Genomic DNA, 20,318 nt, shown 5'->3' with positions numbered 1-20,318 from the left:
GTTATGCCACGCCCCAAGGGCTTTAAAATGAACAAGCAATAAAGCATATGTCAATACTCTACATAACCCAAGTCTTTGGCTTCTTATCGCGAACTAGGGCATATAGCTCTATAAAGTTCTACGACTCCACAACTATATCTCTATGCCATTCTCTCTGACCTCAACTACGCTCTAGCGATAAGTTTTAGATGACAATGACCAGCTATGCACTGCACTTTGTTCACTTTATCTCGTCTTTTGTTATTCACGATGAGTTAATATCACGTATTGCCTGATAGAAATAAGAGATTGGCCAATTTAGCAACTTGCTTGAACTATACAATGTGACTGAGACACTATTAAAGGAAACTCCCATAACAGCAAGAAAACACATTTAAAGTTTTTAATTTTATTTCGTTTTATTTGTGTTTTTCGTTTTTCTTTTTATTATGGTAAAGAATCTTACGAATCCAATTTTTTAATGTATTTTACAGACGGAAGTGTTATTAAGATTCGCCCCATTTTTTCTGTGTGTTTGTTTGTTTTTCTGTTTTCTTTTAGTAAATAATTAACATATTTAATGTACATCAGTTAAACCAAATGTTAAGGCTAAAAACTCTACTCTTATTATTCAAAATTCGCACTTAAAATTTATGCAAAATACTTAATTTACAGTAAAAATGATTATATTGAATTTTCTTCAAATAATTTATACGTAATTGCTGTTTGTAATGCTATAAAACTAATTTTGTTTTTTTTTATTGTTTATTTTTTTTTTATTTTCTGTTTTCAATTTTCATTACGAAATTTCGTTTGTAAATGTATTTTATGTCTAAATGTAATTTTTAGTATTATACAGATCTTAAATAAATTAACAATATAGTTTTTTATATAAAATCGGCTTCTTAAATTTGCATTATGTATTTTACACTTTCTTCGTTACAAAAAAAAAATGTTTTCTGTTTTTCGTATATATACATAAAGAAAACCCCATAAAAAACAACATATGCTTAAAAAGTTAATATCTAATTTTTATACTCCTACTCCAACGTTCCTACCGATATTACATGTTAACGAGAGCATTTAAATATATTAGAATAAATTCTTTTACAAAATAATCTGTTTTCTTTAGGCTGGTTTTCGAACTGAACTTTAGTTTGTATTGAATTTGTAATATTTGGATACAAAATATAAATATCTTAAGAAACTGTTACAGCAATACTTGTCGAAAGTTAGGCGTACAAGTTTTTTAGAATTTATAACTTTATTTGGGATACAATCTAAGTATAGAATTTTACGACAAGAAACCCTAAAATCAATTCTAATCGAAACTATGTTTATAGATAGAAAAGGTTATAATAGTCATTGAATATGACCCAAAAACATAAATGAATCAGCCTGAGCCATCATAAACATGACAAATGAATATTTATTTTTGAACCATCTTTAACAGCATATACTCAAGAATTCTTGTTGTTCTCTAGATTAATTAATGTTAAAATTCTTTGAACCTAAACGATTTAAACCTCATAAATGTGAAATGTAAAAACTGTTGTTGGTATATACAAAATTCAAAGTAAATTTGTAAAAACATCAAATTAAAAAGAAATTAATTTGGGTTTTCAAAATGTCTTAATAAGTAAATAATTATACATATTCACAGGGCTAAATGATTATTTTAATTTGTTTCTACCCAAATAGAACCATTTAGGATACATTCGGGCATTTAAGGAAGAATTATCAAAATATTGAAATCAATTATCAAAGAGAATGAAAAATTGTTGATGTTACTTTCGGTTGCATTTAAAAAGATATCAAGTTTTATGTTAGTCTTAAAACTAAATACGCGACGGCCTTGCTAAGAGCCTTTCTTTATTTACATTTAAATTTTAAATTTGTAATTGTTTTTAGGCATTACTTAAATTTAATTACGTTCAATTAACTCGCCTTTTGTACTCTTTTTTTTCAATGTGTCGCTTACATACTAAAGTAGCATTGTTGTTTCCTGTTGATGCTATCAATTAAACGAGTTAATTTTTTCTCTAGATTTTATGTACAATATTTAACAATATGCGATTCGCTTTTACTTTTGCAAATTCCTATTTACAGTTTAGTTCCATTTATTTTGGTTTATAGTATTGCTTGCGTTTTAAGCCTGGTTATGTTGTTATCAATTCTTTCTTTTCTTTATTAATTGTGGTAATTTATGTATTCGTTTGTTATTATTCTCATATAATATTTAATTAAACTACGAAAAAAAAGAAAGAGAAAACAGTAATCATATTTTGTGTACACGGAGTTTTTGTTTGCATATTTCAATTAGTTAAAATAAGTGTATAAATTCTTGAAGCTCTACGCAACTTAAAGTGTTAAATAATAAAGTTAGATTAATACATTATGCATTTAAATTATTTTAAAAACAAAAGGAAATCTAATGCTTACAGCTTGCTAAACTTTTCAATTAGTTTGTGTGATTCTTTTGTATATCTAAGCATTATATACGTCTATAGCGCTATGTATAGTATTTATATATATACTACTTTATAAAGATATATATTTATGGAGTAGAATTAGATAAGTTGATCGATTGTTACGAAAAAACGCGACCAGTTGAACTGCTAGTTAGTTTAGCAGAAGGCTTTTCACTATATTCCTGTCATCGTTTCTTCTCCCAAACTCAAACCAATTACATAGATATATATAAATATATATACATACATATATATATATACATATATATACATATATATATATATATATTTAGGTAGTATTAATTATAGCGAGTTATAGCGTTTACAACACAAATAATAAGGATTGAATTTCGCTGTGACTGCCTTTGCTCTTCTATGTCCGGATTTGCTGTACATTTGTTTAGATAGGAAAAACGCGCTTAGCATAAACATAAACAAATATATAAATATCTATGTCCTTGGGTACGCCATCGATATTTTCCACATTCAGATTTTGATTGCTATTTCGAGTTGAGGTTGCATTTTTTGTTTATCCAAGGGGTCTTCCGATGTCTTCATTTCGAGGTAATTCCTATGGTGCAATACACTTTATTATGGTTTAATTATTATTATTATTATTATCTTACCTTTCAGTAGCTCTTATGTTCCATCTCGCCTGGCGCTCATCCCAGTCGCCTTGTCGGCAAGACTGGCGCTACCTGCAGCTGTTGTCCCGGCGCCCAGGCGCTCGATGACACGGGAATCACAGGAAATTGTGCGCTGCAGACAACGCGAACGTTCGCTCATCTTCTCCTGCTGCTGCTCAAGCAATGTAGGCGCTGCATTAAAGTGGCCACCTGCAAAACAGAATGTTTAGCAAATGGATTTCTAGATGCGATTCAGTGCTTACCCTTGGGCTTGTCATCGAACATGTGCAGCTTGTGGGCAGTGCTCAGGATGCTGTTGACGGTGCTAAGCGTGGCCGCTGCGGAGTTTATTACGGAGTTCTTCATGTTGCTTTTAAGCGCCGATGCAGATGGCTGCTGCTGCTGATGTGGCAACTGTTGCTGGTAGTGATGATTTTTGATGTTGCTGTTGTTCTGATTCTGGTGGACGCTAATTGAATTGCGTCGATCACGCATCGCCTGGTAGCGTTCCGGTGACTGCAGCGAACATTTGTTAATGGTCTGCGGCTTGGCAAAGCAGCGCTCCGTTGGCGTTGTGGGCGTTGTCGGAGTCGTAGGCGCGGTATCGACCGAAGGACGATGGCGCATGCGATATTCGCTAATCGAAAGCTTGCGTTTCGGCATTGGCGCTGGCTCCGGCACTGTAAGCATGGGATTCAGTCTCGGATCATGGCTGGCAGTGCGTGTGTAGAGTTTAAGCGGTGTTGTTGATGGCGGCGGCATGCTCTCCAGCGCTGCAGCCACTCCGTTGTTGGCGGACGCGGCAATTGTTGCTGTTGCTGCTGTTGCTATTGTTGGTGGAACAGCAACGACTGTTTGCGCCGTCGCTGCACCCGCTGCCTTTGCTTTCGTTGCTTCCAAGTACTCAGCTAAACTAGGTATGTTGCTGCTTATTTTGGTCAGCGAAGATACCAATGAAGCACTGGATGGCAACACGGGCGGCTCCTGCAATTTGCCATAAATGGTATTGTAGAAGGGTAATTGCTTTGCGGCACCGCTGGCAACAAGTGGCACAGACACAGACGCAGGCATTGGCATTGGCATTGCTGTTGGTGTTGCCAATGTTGGTTGCGTGATTAGCACGGGTATCGGTGCAGCTGATATGGGCGCAGGATGCACAGTGGGTGTGGAAGGCTTTGTTATAGCGGCCTTAGCTAATGCTGCCTTGGGCATTGCATTTACGCCTGCTGTAGTCGTTTGCTGCTGCTGTTGCTTCTGTTGATTGTTGCCCTTTACCTTTGTTGTGTCCTTGTCCTTGTCTTTATCCTTTTGCTTGCCTTTCACCTTTTCCTTTTGCTTCTTTTCGCGGTCCTTTTTCTTACTCTTCTTCTTCTCCTTTTTATCCTTCTTGATCGCTGCCGCAATGAGCGCCTGCTGCCGACTGCCGCACATAGACTCTCGTCGTCTACTGATCGGCGTCAATTTGCCGCTGGCTATGGCCGCTGCCAAGCTCATCGAACCGGTTGCCTCCTGCTGCTGTTGCTGCTGCTGATGGTGGTGATGGTGATGATGATGATTGTTTTCCTTGCGATGCTGCTGCTGTGCCGTTGTTGGCGCAACGATTGCACCGGCCACTGTTGCTGCTGTGAGCGCTGTTTGCTGATGTTGCTGCGGTGCTTTGCTGGTATTAAGCAACAAACTGCTGCTGAGTATTTGGCTGTTGGGTTTGGTCAGCTCCTGTTCAAAGTTGGTTTGTCGCTTCTTTGTTGTTGCTAGAATGGGAGTTGTTGGCACTGTGGGCGTTGCAGGCGTGGCTGGTGTAACACACATGGACATGGTGCGCCGTCGCAGTGCTGATTGCTGCTGCAGCTGCAACTGCTGTTGCTCAAGCATGTTGCTGTGGTGCTTGGTCTTGCCATTCGTGGTTGCTGCTGTTACAGTTGCCGCTGCCACTGGCGTGAGTATTGCAGGCGTGGGTGTGGATACTATTGCTGGCAGTTGTTGGAATTGCTGCTTACTCTCTTTGGGCTGCTTCTTTTTGGTCTCAGGCGCCGCAACTGCCAAGGCTGCTGCTATGGCTGCTGCCTTTAGTTTATCTTTTTCCTTTGACTTCTTTTTTTCCTTTTTCGATTTCTTTATCTGCTTGTCTCTGTCGCGCTTCTCATCCTTCTCCTTGTTGCTGGACTTCTTGGCGGGCAAGTCAACGCTGGCTGCGATACTATTGCTGCTGCTGCTATTGTTGCTCTTGCCAGAACAACTGCTGGTTGCCTTTTTATTGCGCGATTGCAAATAGGATATATTCTCAGCATGGAAGGATAAGAGGCGCTCCTGTATATCCAGCTCGGTTAGATTTTTGCTGCTGGCAGCAGGCGTTGTTATTGCTGGTGCTGTTGCCGGTGGCGTAGGGATTGGCGTTGCGACCGTAGTAACAGTTGGAGGTGTTGTTCCTGTTACTGCGGCTGCGGCTGTGGCTGCCGATGCTGAGTTGGTTTCCAACTTGGGTTTCTTTTTGAGCGGTTCCTCCTCATCTTTTACGGCTGCGGAGCGCGGTTTGATATTCGCCTTTGCCGAATCTGCCTCAGTCGTAGAGCTTGCAGTGGTTGTTGCTGCATTTGCTGGCATTACAGCTATTGCTGCTGTGCGTAGCAATGATTCACCCGGCTTAGGCTCCGGCATTGACTCCACCTTGCTGGCCGTCAGCTTAGCTGCTGGCTCTGGTTTAATCTCTGCCTTGGGTTCCACTTTAGCCACTCGCTGCTTCTCTTCTGGCACTGCCTCCGATTTGGCTTGTTGTTGTTGCTGTTGTTGTTGTTGCTCCTCTTGCTCGCGTTTAACATTGAGTAATTCTTCGAACTTATCACACGCTTGACTCTCCTCACGCTCCACATCAATCTTGACATCGTCAGCTGCTGCACTTGTGTCCTCCGGCTCTATCTTAACCAGATTGTCCTCGGCAACAATCTGCTGTGCGCCTGGACTGGGTGAGCGCAAAATATCCACATCGTCATCCTGTTCGAAGTGCTGATGTGTCTCAACTTTTAGTACTTCCGTCTGCGATTGCTCCAATTGTTCCACTTTGTGCTCCTCCTCGCCGGCGCTGCCAATAACATCAATGTGCGGCTCCTCTACTGCCGTCGCCTCAAGTCCACCATTGCTGATGACCACCAGACGTCGCTTCTTTAAGGGCGTGCTAAAACCATTCGAGAGTAGAGGTGGCGTCTGTTGCTGCTGTTGCTGCAGTGGCGATATGCTGGGAGTGGGCGTAACCGGTGCCTGGGGCTGATTCTCATCGGTAGTCTCTTCGCTAATGGCTTGGCGCAGCCAACGCTTCTTAACCGATGAATTGTTTTGCACTGAGGGCATCTGCGAACGCTCAGTGGCCTCTACTTGATGTATGAACTGCTCAACTTTGAGCAGCGCCGGAGCATCTATTTGCAGTTGCTGCGGCTGCTGTGGAGGGATTTGCTGCATCTGTTGCTGTTGCTGCTGCTGTTGTTGCTGTTGCTGTTGTAGTTGCTCCCTGGAGCCATTTATTTCGCTCATGGCGGCCTGCACAAGACTGTCTAAGCCGGATTGTTGCTCGCATTGTTCCGATTGAAACCAGCTGGACATAAGCGACTTTTTTGTCTTTGCGCCACTCGGCGGATATTTGAACTCTCCCACAGATGGAGATTGCAGCGATTGCTGTTGCTCTGGCTGCTGCTCCAGCGGACCCATTGCTGCCTCAATTAGCAAACAAGCGCTGCTCACCGCAGATGTTGCGGCTGGCGGCTTGAACGGTTCGCAGTTTTGAGCCAGCGCTAGAAGTAAGCCCGCAGCCTGATCTGCCGATTGTTGTTGCTGCTGCTGCAGCTGCTGTTGCTGTTGCAAGGCGTTGTTGCTGTTGTGTTGCATTGCATTTTGATTCTGTAAAGCTGGTGAAGCTAGCTCCGATTCGGTGTGCGATTCGGCGTCTGATTCACTCAGACTTTTTCTACGCTTGGTGTTGTTGTTGTTGTTATTGTTGTAGCTGCGACTCACTTTGCGCTTCTTTTTGTTGCGTCTCGCTGCGCTACCCTTGCTGTTATTATTGTTGTTGTTGGTGCTGGTAGGTGTGCCCAAGCCCAGGGAACTGCAGTCGGCCGATTCACTTATGGAATTGCTGCTGGCATTGCGTTTGCGCGGCGATGCTGGCGAATTGCTCATGCGCTGCTTGCCACCCACCTGACGACTTTCAGTGCCAGCAGCTGCTCCGCCAGCCTTCTTACCACGCGCCTCCTGTTTCTCCATTTTATCAATGGCACGCAGTATGGCTTCTAACTTGCGTTCCTCTCGAGACTTCGGTTTGTCCTTTTTGGCAGCGGGCGTCGATGTTGCCGGCGCGCTAGCTGTTGCTGCGGCTGCCGACTCCTCCTCCTTGACCTCCTGTGCGGGGCTGCTGATTGTTGGTGTTGTTGTTGCTGCTGCAGCTGCCGCTTTTGCGGGCGTTTTACGCGTTGTTGGAGTTGTAGTATTATTATTGTTGTTGTTATTATTGTTGCTACAGTTGTTGAGCTGCGATTTTGAAGGCGTTTTTGTGGGCGACACCGCTGCGTGATAAATCTGTGCTTGTGGCAGTGGCGATGGCTGCTGTTGTTGCTGTGGCTGTTGCTGTTGCAGTTGGAATTGCTGCAGTTGCTGCTGCTGCTGCTGAGACGGTTGTTGCTTAAGCGGCTGCGTTGTTGTAATTTTTATAGGCGTCACCATGTGCGCTGTGGGCGTGGCATGCAAAGTTTGTAGTGCACTAACTGCCATGCGTGCCTCATCAGCCAACTGTTGCTGCTGCTGTGCATACTGCTGCTGTTGCTGCTGTTGTTGCTGCTGTTGTTGTGGCTGTTGTGGCTGTTGTTGTTGCTGTTGTTGTTGCTGTTGTTGTTGCTGTTGTTGTTGCTGTTGTTGTGGTTGTTGTTGTTGCTGCTGCTGCTGTTGTTGCTGCTGCTGCTGCTGTTGCTGCTGCTGCTGCTGTTGTTGTTGTTGTTGTTGTTGCTGCTGTTGCTGTTGCTGTTGTTGCTGCTGCTGTTGGTGCTGCTGTGCGTGCAATTGTTCTTGTTGCTGTTGTCGCTGCAAATTGATTTGTTGCTGCTGCTGAGGTTGCTGCTGCTGATGTTGCGGCTGCAAATAGAAAGTAGCCATTGGACGCTGCGCCGCTGCTGCAGCTGCAATTACAGCTAGCGGCTCCTGCTGTTGTTGTTGTTGGTGTTGTTGCTGTTGCTGATGTTGCAAAAGTGAAGGTTGTTGCGCTGTCGGCTTCTGCAGCAGCTGCGGCGATAGCAACATAGGCGTTGGCAGTGCAGCGAGTATCTGCTGTTGCTGCTGGGTTGGACTTCGTTGCAGTAGCGATGTTTGTTGCTGCGCCGGCTGCTGCTGCAACGTAGGCGACTGCAATTGCGCAGGTGTCGGCGATGGAATGGACACTGACGGCGACGAAGATGATGTACAAATGCCCGAATCGTGCAGCACACTGGACATGGAAACAGAACACGAATTGTTGCTGTTGCCACTGTTGCTATTGCTATTGCAGAGCATTGCAGCAGCAGTTGCCGCTGCCGTCGAGCCGTTTCCAATAGTGGCCGTCAATGCAGCTGCACTGGGCTTAAAGCCCAAATTCAACTGGCTCAACTGCGGACTATTGAGGCCCATATGACTGCTGCTCTCCCCACTAGACGAGGTGGAGCGGTTGCGTGCTGTTGATGCTGCCGCCACTGCAGCAGCTGATACTGTGCGGCCTAAACCCATGGTCAGCTGTATCGCTGCGGCGCTGTTGGCAGCAGTTGCTGCTGCCGCCGCTGCAGCGGCTACCTTGTTGCGATGACTGCTGCGCGGCTGGGCGGGCGGCGCCTGGAGCTGCTGTTGCACAGCAAGCGGCAGGGAGAACAAACAGTCGCTGCCCAGGTCACAAGCACAGCGCGTACTTGTTGGCTGTATGACAGCCGAGTGGGACTTTTTCTGGTCCACAGCAGCCAAATCATGCGGTTCATGCCGCACCGTTATCTCCGTTTGGGCTCGAATGTGCGTCAACGCCACAATATACAGATGCAGTGTACCTTTCTCAAAGTAATGCTGCAGTTCGGCATTGGGCCGGCACGAGCGACGCACAAAGCGGGCATCATTGCCATAGGTACGCGTATCGACGCACACTTCGGGTCCCTTGAGGTAGGCGGGCAACGGTGGCGGCGGCTGATGGTTCGCCAACTGTGGATGCGTTTGCATGGGCGCCTCCACGCCGGGCAGCTGATAGAAGAACACAAACTGTCCGGGCGTTTTGTGCACCTTGAAGCTGTTTAAATAGTTACTCGGCGGCGGAGTATTCATGTTCACGGTGGGATTCTGTGTCCGGAACTGTGTAGTCAACATGTACTTGCCACGCAGCTCATGGATGGGGGCATGCGGTGCCAGGTCCACGCTGCTGATCAGCACCTTGGCACCCGCATATGGTATCAACTGGGCACGCTTATCCAGTTCCGTGGCACATCCTGCAGCAATCAGACGCAACGCCTTATTCTCTGTATTCTGTATGCTCTGCAGTAAGCTGGGTTGCTTTTGTATGGCATGCAGACGGGCGCGCAATTCCGGCGAATAATGATTTGTGACGGCGTATTCATAGTGCTCGATCCACTGGCGCAAATTCGCTGCATGCTTCTCTGCGGCAGTCAAAGCAGGACTGCTGCCGCCGACGCCATCGGCGCCGGACTTACTCTTGCGCTTGCTGCTCTTTTTCGTCGACTTGGAGCTTGCTGTGCCGCCGGTTGAGCCGCCACTGGCATTTAGCTTGTCGCCACTCTTCTTACTCTTCTTGAGCGACCCGGCTGCACCATCTTTGGTTTTCTTTGATTTCTTAGTTATGCCACCTGCAGCAGGACCAAAGCCACCGTTAGGCCCAGCTCCAAGCCGTTGTTGCTGCTGCTGCTGATGCTGTTGTTGCTGCTGCTGCTGTTGCTGTTGTGACAGCTCTTGGCTGTTGTACAGCAGTGTGCCCGCTGCTGTTCCTGCAACGCCCATTGGATTAGCTGCTGATGCTGCGACCGAAGCGGCAACCGCGGCTGCCGCTGTTGCCGTGGAAGGCGGAGCACCACTTGCTGCCTGTGTAGCTACGAGCAACATATGCTCTCGACGCTTTTGACGCTGCAGCGCACGAGCCCTGGCCTTGTCCACGGGTCGCGGCTGGCACAGCTCGCACTGATACTCTTCGGGTATGTTGAGACGATCAATGCCCATGCAGTCCACATGCTGCCAGGCGCTGTTGATGCAAATAAATAATTTCGATTAGTAAACGCAACAAGCTTGAGCATCGGTACACTTACGAGCACTTGTCGCAGCATATCATGTAACCATCGTCATGCGTTAGCTCACAAATGCAGCGAGTAACTGAATCATCCTCAGCTTCTGCTTCGGGCGCCGTTTCCGTCTCCTCTCCAGGATCAATATCGGCACCGGCCAAGCGTGAGCTTCCGCTTATAGCCGAGTGAGCATCATCATCATGCGGCACATGGCGTCCAACTGAAAAGAAAGACAAATATTTAGCAAATCGTTGCCGGCAATTCTCCCTTGCGCATAACTCACTCTGTTGTCCATAAAAGCTATTGAAGCCACTAGGAGTAGTAGCGGGGCCGGTGACTGTGACACCAATGCCACCAAGGGACCATTGCTGTGGTTGCTGTTGTAGTTGCTGCGCGGATGTGGTGCCAGCCATCGCTGACTGCTGCTGCTGCTGCTGCTGCTGCTGTTGTTGCTGCTGTTGCTGCTGCTGAGAGGCGTAAGTGTGATCCTGCATAATGGCATGCAATTGCTGCAACCTTAAGTCCTGCGTGTGCACAGGCACTGGACGCACTTCCTCTATATACAGCTCTTCCTCATTTGCATTCAGTTGCTGCTGCTGCTGTTGTGAATGTGGCTGCTGCTGCTGAGGCTTCATCATCAGCGTCGTTGCCTCCACGTGCACGGGTGTCAAATGTGGAGCCGCTGATGAAACCAACGTTGTCGCCGTCGTATGTAGGCTCGTGTTGGAGTTGCTGCGCAGACTACTGCTTAGGTTGCTTAAGCTGTTGCTGCTGTTGTGACTCAGACTGCAGGAGAAGGCAAAATTTCAAATAAAATTGTTTCGTTAGTTGTGCGCGTTGAAATTTTTTGGAAAGGCTCGACTTATAAACAAAACCTGTCCGTTTCGATATCGGCACAGAAGTAAACAGAGCTCGATATCGATAGCTACAGATGAATCTGTACACAGTAGGTTGGTAGCACAGCTGCATGGTGCTCAGAATCAGGGCAACTTTTCCGTATCGAAATGTACTCGACAACAATGTTATTTTCTGTCTTTAGGCAATTTATGCTCAACAAACTGTCAAGTGGCATGAATATGAAAAACAAACTAGATCAGAAAATATTTCATTTCAAATTCAGCTTGGCTAATTACTTATTATGTGTCCATTTGAGTTTATTGAAGACTTCTTCCGTTTGGTATAAAAGTAAGTAAAGATATTCTTTCTTATATACATCAATTAATAATATATTCTTTAAGTTCTGCAAATGTATGTTTTGGGAGAATAGGAGAATCCTCTCAACACACTTTATCTTCCAAGAAACATAAATTCTTAATCAAATCAATTCTTTCAATACAAGGTTTTTGTTTCTCTGTCCAGACTGACTAGCTCAATTTATTTGTGTCAATAAATATCGAATTTATTTTAAAGACTTCAATTGGAAATGCTAAACTTTATTAGTTATGGTTCACATTTTCGATTTAAATACAGGTTTCGCTTTGGACTTTGGCAAACAATTTTGTTGCCAATTGAAACTGCATCGATAGGTAGACGTAGGAAGCGAGGGTAATTTAAATGCAGACTGATATGTTAGAGGATTATGTTTCCATAGCTAATTACTCACCTGTGTTTATAATACTCGACCACGCTGGGCGGCGGTTTGCGTATTGTTGCTGCTGTGACAGCCTCGTGTAGCAGTTGTTGTTGCTGCTGCTGTATTTGTTTGCGCTCGAGCGATGTTGCTCGGCTGCTTGGTGCACTGACCGATTGACGACGCGCTGCCGTGGCCGACATGTAGGAGGACATTGCGGCACTGCCGCTGGCAAACCCGTGCGAGGAGATGCTTACCGAGGGCGTGCTGGAGGAAGTCACCGTCAAATATGATGCAGACGCTGTTGATGACGATGATGGCGATGGCGATGGCGATGAGGCCGGCGTTAGGGTTGCTGCTGACGAGCTTGGTGACATGCCGGCTGCTGCAGCTGCTGCTTGATAGTGGCTCAGCAGCAGATTGCTCGTCGTTGCTGCCACAGCGTTGCTGTTGCTGCTGCTGCTACTGCTACTGCTGTTGTTGGTACTGCTACCGCCGTATATAATCTGCGTAGGCGTTGACGTTGGCTGCGGCGGCGGCATGCTTGTGTTTGTTGCTGCTGATGTTGCCGCTGCTGTTGGCGTTGTTTGCTGCTGAAAGCGCTGCTGCTGCTGGCTAAAGGATTTTTGAGCCATGCTCTGCAAGATGCGTGCCGATAGCTCATCTGTCATCTGCGTGCCATTCACAATCATCACATCATCTGTGATCAAGGACGATTGATGGTTATGTTGCTGCTGCTGCTGCTGATGATGATCGGTACTGCTGTCACTGCTGCTGCTGTTGTAGTGAATGCGCTTGACCTGGCCCTGGGGCGGATGCTGCTGTATGACGGTGCCGTGGGAGTTAACAAACTTAATCGCGCCCGCTGTCGACTGCTGCAACATGTATCCTCCATTGCCCGCAGCCGTTGTTGTTTTCTGCTGCAACTGCGTGCCTTGTGGCAAATTGGCGGCCAACTGTTGCAGCGGCTGCTGTTGCAATACATATTTCGTTGTGCTGCTGGCAGTCAGTTTGTTCAGCTTATTGGGCGTCAATTGTTGTTGCTGTTTGCCATAGACATTCTGCTGCTGTTGCTGTGGGACCGCAGCAATGGACAAGCCAGTGGATCCGCTGTTGTACTGCTTAACAAATTTGGTTTTGACGCCTGCTTTGTGTGTTGCCTGCTGCGAGGAGATGAAAGCCTTTAACTGTTGTTGTTGTTGCTGCTGTTGTTGTTGCTGCTGCTGTTGCTGCTGATGTTGCTGCTGCTGATGCAACATGTTGCCAACACTTTTGACAGTTATTTTCTGATTGGCTTTCTTAAGCAACGCCGCTGCTGTCGTCGTTATCGCCGGCCGATTGCCCACAGAGCTAACATATTTCTGCTGCGTCGCTGATGCTGGCTGCACAATGATCTGTGGCGGCTGCTGTTGCTGAGGCGGTACATATGATTGGAGTCGCGTCACAACCCGTGAGCCCAATGTCACTTTTTGCATTACCGGCGTGGTGCCCGCCTGTTGCGTTGCCTGCGCATACCCTTGCAACTGTTTAGCATTGCCGCTGGCATTCACAGCTTTGTAAGCGCCAATTGTGCCAAACTTTTGCTGTTGTTGCTGCTTAAGCGCGGGCGTTGCCGTCACGTAGGGTAAATTCTTGGCGTTGACATAGCTGAGCTGCTGCTGCTGATGTTGTGACTGGGAGGACATGGCTGGCGCCTGTTTAGACAGCACCGTGAGATTACTAAGCAGGAGCTTCGAGTTATGCGGCGGTGCTGCAGCGGAGGTATCGATGATGACATTGCTTGTGCTGCCATCGGTCGTAACAATTTTGTAGATTTGCGGATTAAGCAATTCATGTTGCTGCTGCTGCTGCTGTGGCAAATGCTGCTGTTGCGCTGTTGTCGTACGCACCGCGTACTTTTGGGCGGGCTGCGCTTGAATGGACATGCGCCGCTGCATGATCCGCTTCAGCTGTGCCTGCGTTGCTAAGCTGCTGCCATCGATCACAATATGTGGCGGATGCTGCTGCTGCTGCGGACCACTGATACCAATTCGTGTGCTGGCGCTGCTGTTGCTGGTGTTGCTGTTGTTGCCGCTGCTGCCGACGACAGGTTCCACGAAGACCGTGTCGTGCCTGGACATAGGCATTTTTACGAAATTTAATTGCTCACAAAATAATATTTCTTATATTTGTTTTCTATATATATATTTATAGAAGTGGTTGATCGCTTTTAAACTAAGGTTTTATGTATTAGACGGGGCGGGAGGCTGCTTTTAACTGGTGCTAAGTTTTTGTTGCTCTTCTTTTTGTTATGTTTTCCTGCTTCTGCTGCTGCTGCGTATTAACTTTTGGCATTTCACAACACTACCTCACTAGACATCTTATTCACTAGAAGCTTTTGCCTCTGCGGCCGCCGATGATGCTGCTGTTGTTTTTGCTGTTTCTTTAGTAGTTTTTGATTTTGTGACTTTAGTCGTGTTGCACTGCAGTTTCTATTGCTATTGCTGCTGCTGCTGCTTCTATTGGTGATGGTGCCCCCAAACCTTTGGGGGCCTAATGCATAACCAGAAATGCTCTTTTCGGCGGCGTTTGCCTGACCGCTGCTGGCGGCTGCTAATTGTGGGTGGCGCGCATTCAAATTGCATAAACGATTTCCAACACTGTACCACATTACATTGTTAGCCATTACAAACATAACGGTGCGTGTATTGTTTCTGCTTCTGTTTCTTTCTCTTCTACTTCTACTTCTCTCTCTTCTCTTCAAAGTCGACGCTTCCTTTTTATTGCGCCTCCTGTTAACTTTAGCTTAACAAGTTTTATTTTAACACTCGTTGTTCTTGTTATCGGTCGTATCGTTGTTCTTTGTTATTCTTGTTGTTGTCCAGCACAACGAAACTGCTTTAAGTTTAGCTCATTAAACGATCCTTCGTTGTATGTTCCATTTGCTGCAATAACAGAACAAGTACAGAAATATAAATAAAAATAAACAAGAATAAATAAATATTAATATTATATAAAATCAAATTTAAATTCTACAACTGCTTATCGATTAGCGTACTCATCTATCTCTGATTTATCGCACAGTGTTGCCAGATGCCAGTCTGAAGCTTATGTAATGACAAAAACCAAACGCATGCGCGTCACAAATTCTTGCTGTATATTTTTTCGTATGCTTTTCTGTGCCGTTTGCAGCGACTAGAAACCAACCCGTCAACTCGTTAATAGAGAGAGAGAGCCAACACAGAAACACCGCGAACATCAAAGCTGCCAAAGCAGACCAAAGAAATACTTTATGAACCTGCATTGTTTACATTTGTATGCCTACAGTGGAGTACAGTGAAGCCAAACCATTGCCCTCTTTGTATAGCGACCAATAACACTGTGCACTTATGCTCAAGCAAATAAAACCTGTTATTTTGACACTAACTCAGGTCAGTCAATCATATTTATGGGCACTTCTAATACGTAAGAAGAAACACTATAATACATTATTATTATTATATATATATATATATATATATATATAATTCAGTTTCAGTATCAAGTTCTTATTAGGCTATTTAAAATGCTTATTTAACATTTATTAATTAATTGTTTCAAATCAACACCCTTCTAGTTTTTAAAATATAAAAGGGTGATTGTTGTTTACATCCGTCAATCGGCATTATCTTATTTAGTTTATTTCTCTTTCTACTTAGACTTATTGTTTGGCATTTCTGCTATGCGCATGTTTCTCTAAGTTTATAGTATTTTTTTGCAGTTTCTCTGCACCTAGCTATTCGCATTTACAATTCACACACATAGCTATAGATATACCGTACTGTAAGTATAAGTGTATATGTGTGTATGTGAGTGGTTTGCTTTTGCTTTTGTCAGTTGCCAAAGCCAAAGCAAAAAGTGAATGCACTAATTTTGCCTTGGCATCCGGCGCGGCATTCACGGCAGTCGACGACATCGTCTTAGTTGCCTCTGCATTGTTGTTATTGTTGCTGCTGTTTTTTCTAGTATCTATTGCTAGTTGTCTTGTCTCCTCTTGGGATGCACTTGGCTCTCGCAGTTACTGAGTGCGCGCCTATTGAAATTTCATTTCTAATTGAGACGGAGCTAGCGAGCGAGGGCAATATACATTTGCATCTGCTGCTGCTCAATTGAATGCGATGCATGTGTTTATTTTGTTGTTCTTTTCTGTTTGCCTTTACTTTGCCATCAATTGTAACAGAAATAAAAAAGCGAGAATAAACCGCAAAATTCACCAGAATTGCGAAATGCTAATTGCACAGTCAATGTGTTTATGTAACCCCATGATATGTGTTATAAATATGCATGTATGTAAATGTTTTGCCAAACGTATAACACAAATTAACAATGTATAACAGCTTATTTAGTCAGTTATGTAATGGTGCAATGCCTGCTGTTACACACTCGGTACATATGAGTATAGCATATGGTTAAAATAATATTCATCCCATATAGTATCATGTGACGTATTATTAGAGATTCTGCGATTTTTAAATAAAAATGGGATTTCTTTTTACACATATAAATAACTAACTACATATATGTATACTGTATGTGTGAGCACATGAATTATTTCCGTTTGATTTTGTGTTTCCCAATAGCAACAACAAAGTTCGCCCAGCCACAAGATAGCAGAAGCAACAAATATTTTGGACTCGGGCTGGTTGGTCGGGCATGTGTACATATATGTATATGTATATAAAAACATCGTTTTAAAAGAGCCAACATATAACAAAACAAGCAAGCATTTCAATGTTGTAACGCAATTCAGATAAAATTTCCAACACATACAAATACGTACATACAAATAAGCACACACGTCATTTAAGTTTTAATGCGAAAAACAACTGTGTAAGCAAAAGCTTTAACCCTACCCCAACCATCTTCTTAAATGCGCGCCATAAACAATTTCGCGTAAAATCGGTGTTAGTGTGTGTGTTTAAATAGCAAATTACGAGAGAGCATGTTTGAATGCACATTAAAACATATTGACACAAACACACACATGCATACCCACTCTACGAATGGCCACCGTGGTTTTCTATAAGCTGTGCTGATGTTGAAAAGAGAAAGAAAAATATCACTGTCTAGAACAGCAAAGGTTGGGCACGGCGTCAGGTCACAAGCAAATCAAAGCTTCCCAATTTCAAGAGAGAAAATCTAATCGGAGCAACGATCGATAACAATATCACCAGCACTGCTTATCGACTACTCACACTCGATGAAAATGAATCAATACGTGATATTACTATAACAATAGGGCTAGCTAATTTTGGCGTTGCATTGCCATCATGTAGACAAATACATCATGTGCAGCCCCACACCCAGACCCACACACCTACACATTTCATGGTACACAATATCTGTTAGTGCTTTGCATATGAGATTGTTGTTCATGATGCCACCTCTCCGTGTTGCGAGTGTCAACTAATTGCGTCTTATTTTTTGTTGTCGCGCGTACTTTATACGCTTCTATACCCATGCCCCACTGGGCTTGTTTGAATAGTTCTATCGGATAAGCTTAGTACAGCCTCACTTTTCCATCTGCTAAATTGCATCGCTATACGAAAATAATATTAAACACAATACATTCAAGACTTGTAACAAATAGATTAATATTCATAAAATAAATATACATATGTTCATATATAAGAATGTAATCTAATAGGTTACACATTTAGAACCTTCTTGCACATCCGCTTGCGCCTATAATACCAACACATACGACAAAATGCATGCATGTATGTGGGTGCATATGTATTAATGCGTACATACACTTAATACGCATGCATATATTTTTGGCGGGGGTGTATTCGCGGCAAATACTGACATCCCTTGAAATATCGAATATTTTTCTTATTTTCCCTTGCATTGTCCAGATTGGGGGTTTGTGCATATAAGTTTCGTATGCGCCAAACGAATACAAATATACATATTAAAAACTTGTCCGTCGACTTTTGCTTTCATTTTTGCTCATACCTCAGAAAGTAGAGAAAAATCGTACATAGCAGGCGAGGCAAAAATCACGTATGCGTAAAGAGTAGCATTAGCGGCGTGTAGAATGGACCATGCGCAAAACAGAGACAAACATATGAAACACATACCAATAAAGTGTACAACAGCAACCAACTTAATGGAGTATAGGCGAGTAATAGCAAGAATTGGGAATAAATCATTTAACGAAAACATAACATACGCTTGGAGTGTACAGCAAAAATGAAAAATCAAAGGAAATTGAAAAGAAAAAATCTAAGCAACGGCGGTACTGTTCTAGCATATAAAATTAGTATGAAACGCAATTTCAAAATGGCGGAAAATTGCAAATACCTTTATCATAACTTATTTAAAACAAATATTTTTGTAAATAAAATGTTGCCATTATTTTATTTTGTTTCGTTGTTTCTGCGCATGTCAAAACAATACAAGGTGAGAAAGAAACACAAAGTGGTGGTAGATTATGATGAAATGCTCCTACATAAGTGCATTCGCTTTTTAAAAATTCGTAGTAGATGTATGGACAATTTTCGTAGATTCTAATTCATAAATTTTGTGCACAAATATTACTAAAAAGATTGTCCACATTTAATATACGTATAAATTCTATGCATAGCTGGCAACTCTGTGGATCTCTATTATGCACAACTAACTTCACGTTGCACAAAAGAAAATCGCAAGCAAAACAAACGAATGCGCAAGCTATATGCCATTCACGTTAGTGGGACAGAGCACAGTATATGCTTACATTGTGGGGGAAAAATACGAAATTAAATATGGCGACCCACTGTGCGAAAAAAAAGACCTCGAAAATGACAATAGCACCGTAAACACTTAATTTGACAACATAAATGCTAGTAAATAATACACAACTTAACTCGTAGCCCACAAAGATTACTCGTATGAGTACTTTAAACTTCAAGTGGCAAATGAATTAATCAACTGATATTCTCATATGAATGCAAACGAATTTACGCGCGCATTCCTGTTTTGTTTAGAAAAATATTTTACTCACCGTCTATTATTATATAGTTTCACTTCATTGTACACAACACGATTTTAATGGCAAATGATTTTGGTTTAGTGTGTCGCTTTGCTTTATTCGGCACTTTAATTTTGTGTTGCATTCATTTGCTGCTTTGGGTTTTTTTTTAATTTTACATTTTCACAAATTCGAAACGCACACACTGTAATTTGGCTTGCAGGGTTTGTGGTTGTAAAACGCGGCGTTGTTTAAACGTTTGCTGCCTGCTTAAATAAACGTTTCCACTTTGATTAATCAATTTTATTATTAATACGTATGGCATAAGAAACAACGAAAATGCGCACAAAAACACGTATTTAGCGTGTGTCAGAGCGAGATAACCATTATGTATTGTGCTGCGCGCGCACTTGTATTATGACAGCTACATATAGTGTGGCCGTTTCAGCCTACAGACATAAGCATGCCAACTAGTACAAATCCTACCTATTATCGGCTATTTTATTTTGTTCGCGTTGCTGCTTCTTCTACCTTGTCTTTCTTTAGCCTATTACTACTGCGCCTGCCATTCCGTAGTGTACTTTATAGTGCTGTACGTACATTAATTTTGTCTTTCTGTCTGTTCGTCGATACATACATATATGCATGCATGTACACACACGGCGCCACTGAAATATGTACCTACGTACGTATATGAAAATCTATACGCGGATATTGCCGCTCTTATACACAAAATTTGTTATATTTTAATATTGATATACAATATGATTTTTTAGGGTAAACATAACCGCCAACTAAGAAAATACGATTCGACACAAGTTAACTGCTTAAGAGCCAATATTCACATACACTTAAAAGTGAACTATCTGCAACTTTTCTTTCAAATTTACAATAAGAAAATCAAACCAGTTTGATAAAAAATATTTGTTACTACATTTGTACAATTCGTTACATTTTGTACCTCGTTTCGTACTCGCACACAAGCACACGCTTAAAAATATACAATGTATGTATGTATGTATATAGACCGCTGCTACAACACTTTAATGGCATCTCGCTTGCTCTAACGCTTTATACGCATTTTACCTTTCACGTCCTATGTGTTTTTCATCTTTACCAACACGCTAATAAGATAAATTTTAAAACTACATTTTAAGCTATAACTAATACGTTTCACCATTACATTTTAGTGTATTGCGTAAGTAGCACCTGAAAACAGTGCACAAAACTATTTTTTAACAATTTATTTGTTGTTTTAACACCTTTAAACGCGTTTCACACTCCGCGTTACTCCGACTCTTCTTCTTTCTTAAGTGTAAACGCAAGAATGTTAACTTATGCCTATGTTAGCCATATATTTGACTCAAATGAGACTTTTAAGTGGTTAACAGAGCTCATATTCGTAACAAATGCATGGGTACAGTG

The 20,318-nt window shown here is 43.2% G+C and overlaps 1 protein-coding gene across 6 annotated transcripts; it reads right to left on the bottom strand.

Moving 5' to 3' along the window:
* Positions 1-2,735: 2,735 nt before the first annotated feature.
* On the bottom strand, positions 2,736-20,226 carry LOC111604451. 6 transcript variants are annotated; one of them, XM_030224073.1, is made up of 8 exons: positions 19,980-20,226; positions 18,927-19,180; positions 11,954-14,844; positions 10,634-11,136; positions 10,375-10,570; positions 3,340-10,310; positions 3,077-3,286; positions 2,736-3,021 (listed from the first exon to the last, which is right to left on the bottom strand). In XM_030224073.1, exons 3-7 carry the CDS (start codon positions 14,044-14,046, stop codon positions 3,090-3,092), a joined length of 9,960 nt encoding a protein of 3,319 aa, XP_030079933.1. In that variant the 5' UTR covers positions 14,047-14,844; positions 18,927-19,180; positions 19,980-20,226; the 3' UTR covers positions 2,736-3,021; positions 3,077-3,089. The 6 variants fall into 6 exon arrangements, with proteins under 6 accessions (XP_030079933.1, XP_030079986.1, XP_030079937.1 ...); XM_030224126.1 differs by having other exon boundaries at positions 18,927-19,162; XM_030224077.1 differs by having other exon boundaries at positions 18,927-19,159.
* Positions 20,227-20,318: the final 92 nt, after the last annotated feature.

This window comes from Drosophila hydei, unplaced genomic scaffold (genome assembly GCF_003285905.1).
Source record: "Drosophila hydei strain 15085-1641.00,03,60 unplaced genomic scaffold, DhydRS2 tig00000001-arrow-pilon, whole genome shotgun sequence".
In the NCBI taxonomy this organism is placed as follows: Eukaryota; Metazoa; Arthropoda; class Insecta; order Diptera; family Drosophilidae; genus Drosophila; species Drosophila hydei.
The sequence above is the reverse complement of the archived record's forward strand: the minus strand, read 5'-3'. Positions and strand labels throughout refer to the sequence as shown.

What these genes read in the sequence shown, in the direction of transcription:
- LOC111604451 (XM_030224073.1), bottom strand. Translation starts at nt 14,046, where the DNA reads ATGCCTATGTCCAGGCACGACACGGTCTTCGTGGAACCTGTCGTCGGC. An exon ending in GTCGAGTATTATAAACACAG is followed by an intron (nt 11,137 to 11,953) that starts GTGAGTAATTAG and finishes CTTCTCCTGCAG; the next exon opens with TCTGAGTCACAACAGCAGCA. An exon ending in GTTCGATGACAAGCCCAAGG is followed by an intron (nt 3,287 to 3,339) that starts GTAAGCACTGAA and finishes TCTGTTTTGCAG; the next exon opens with GTGGCCACTTTAATGCAGCG.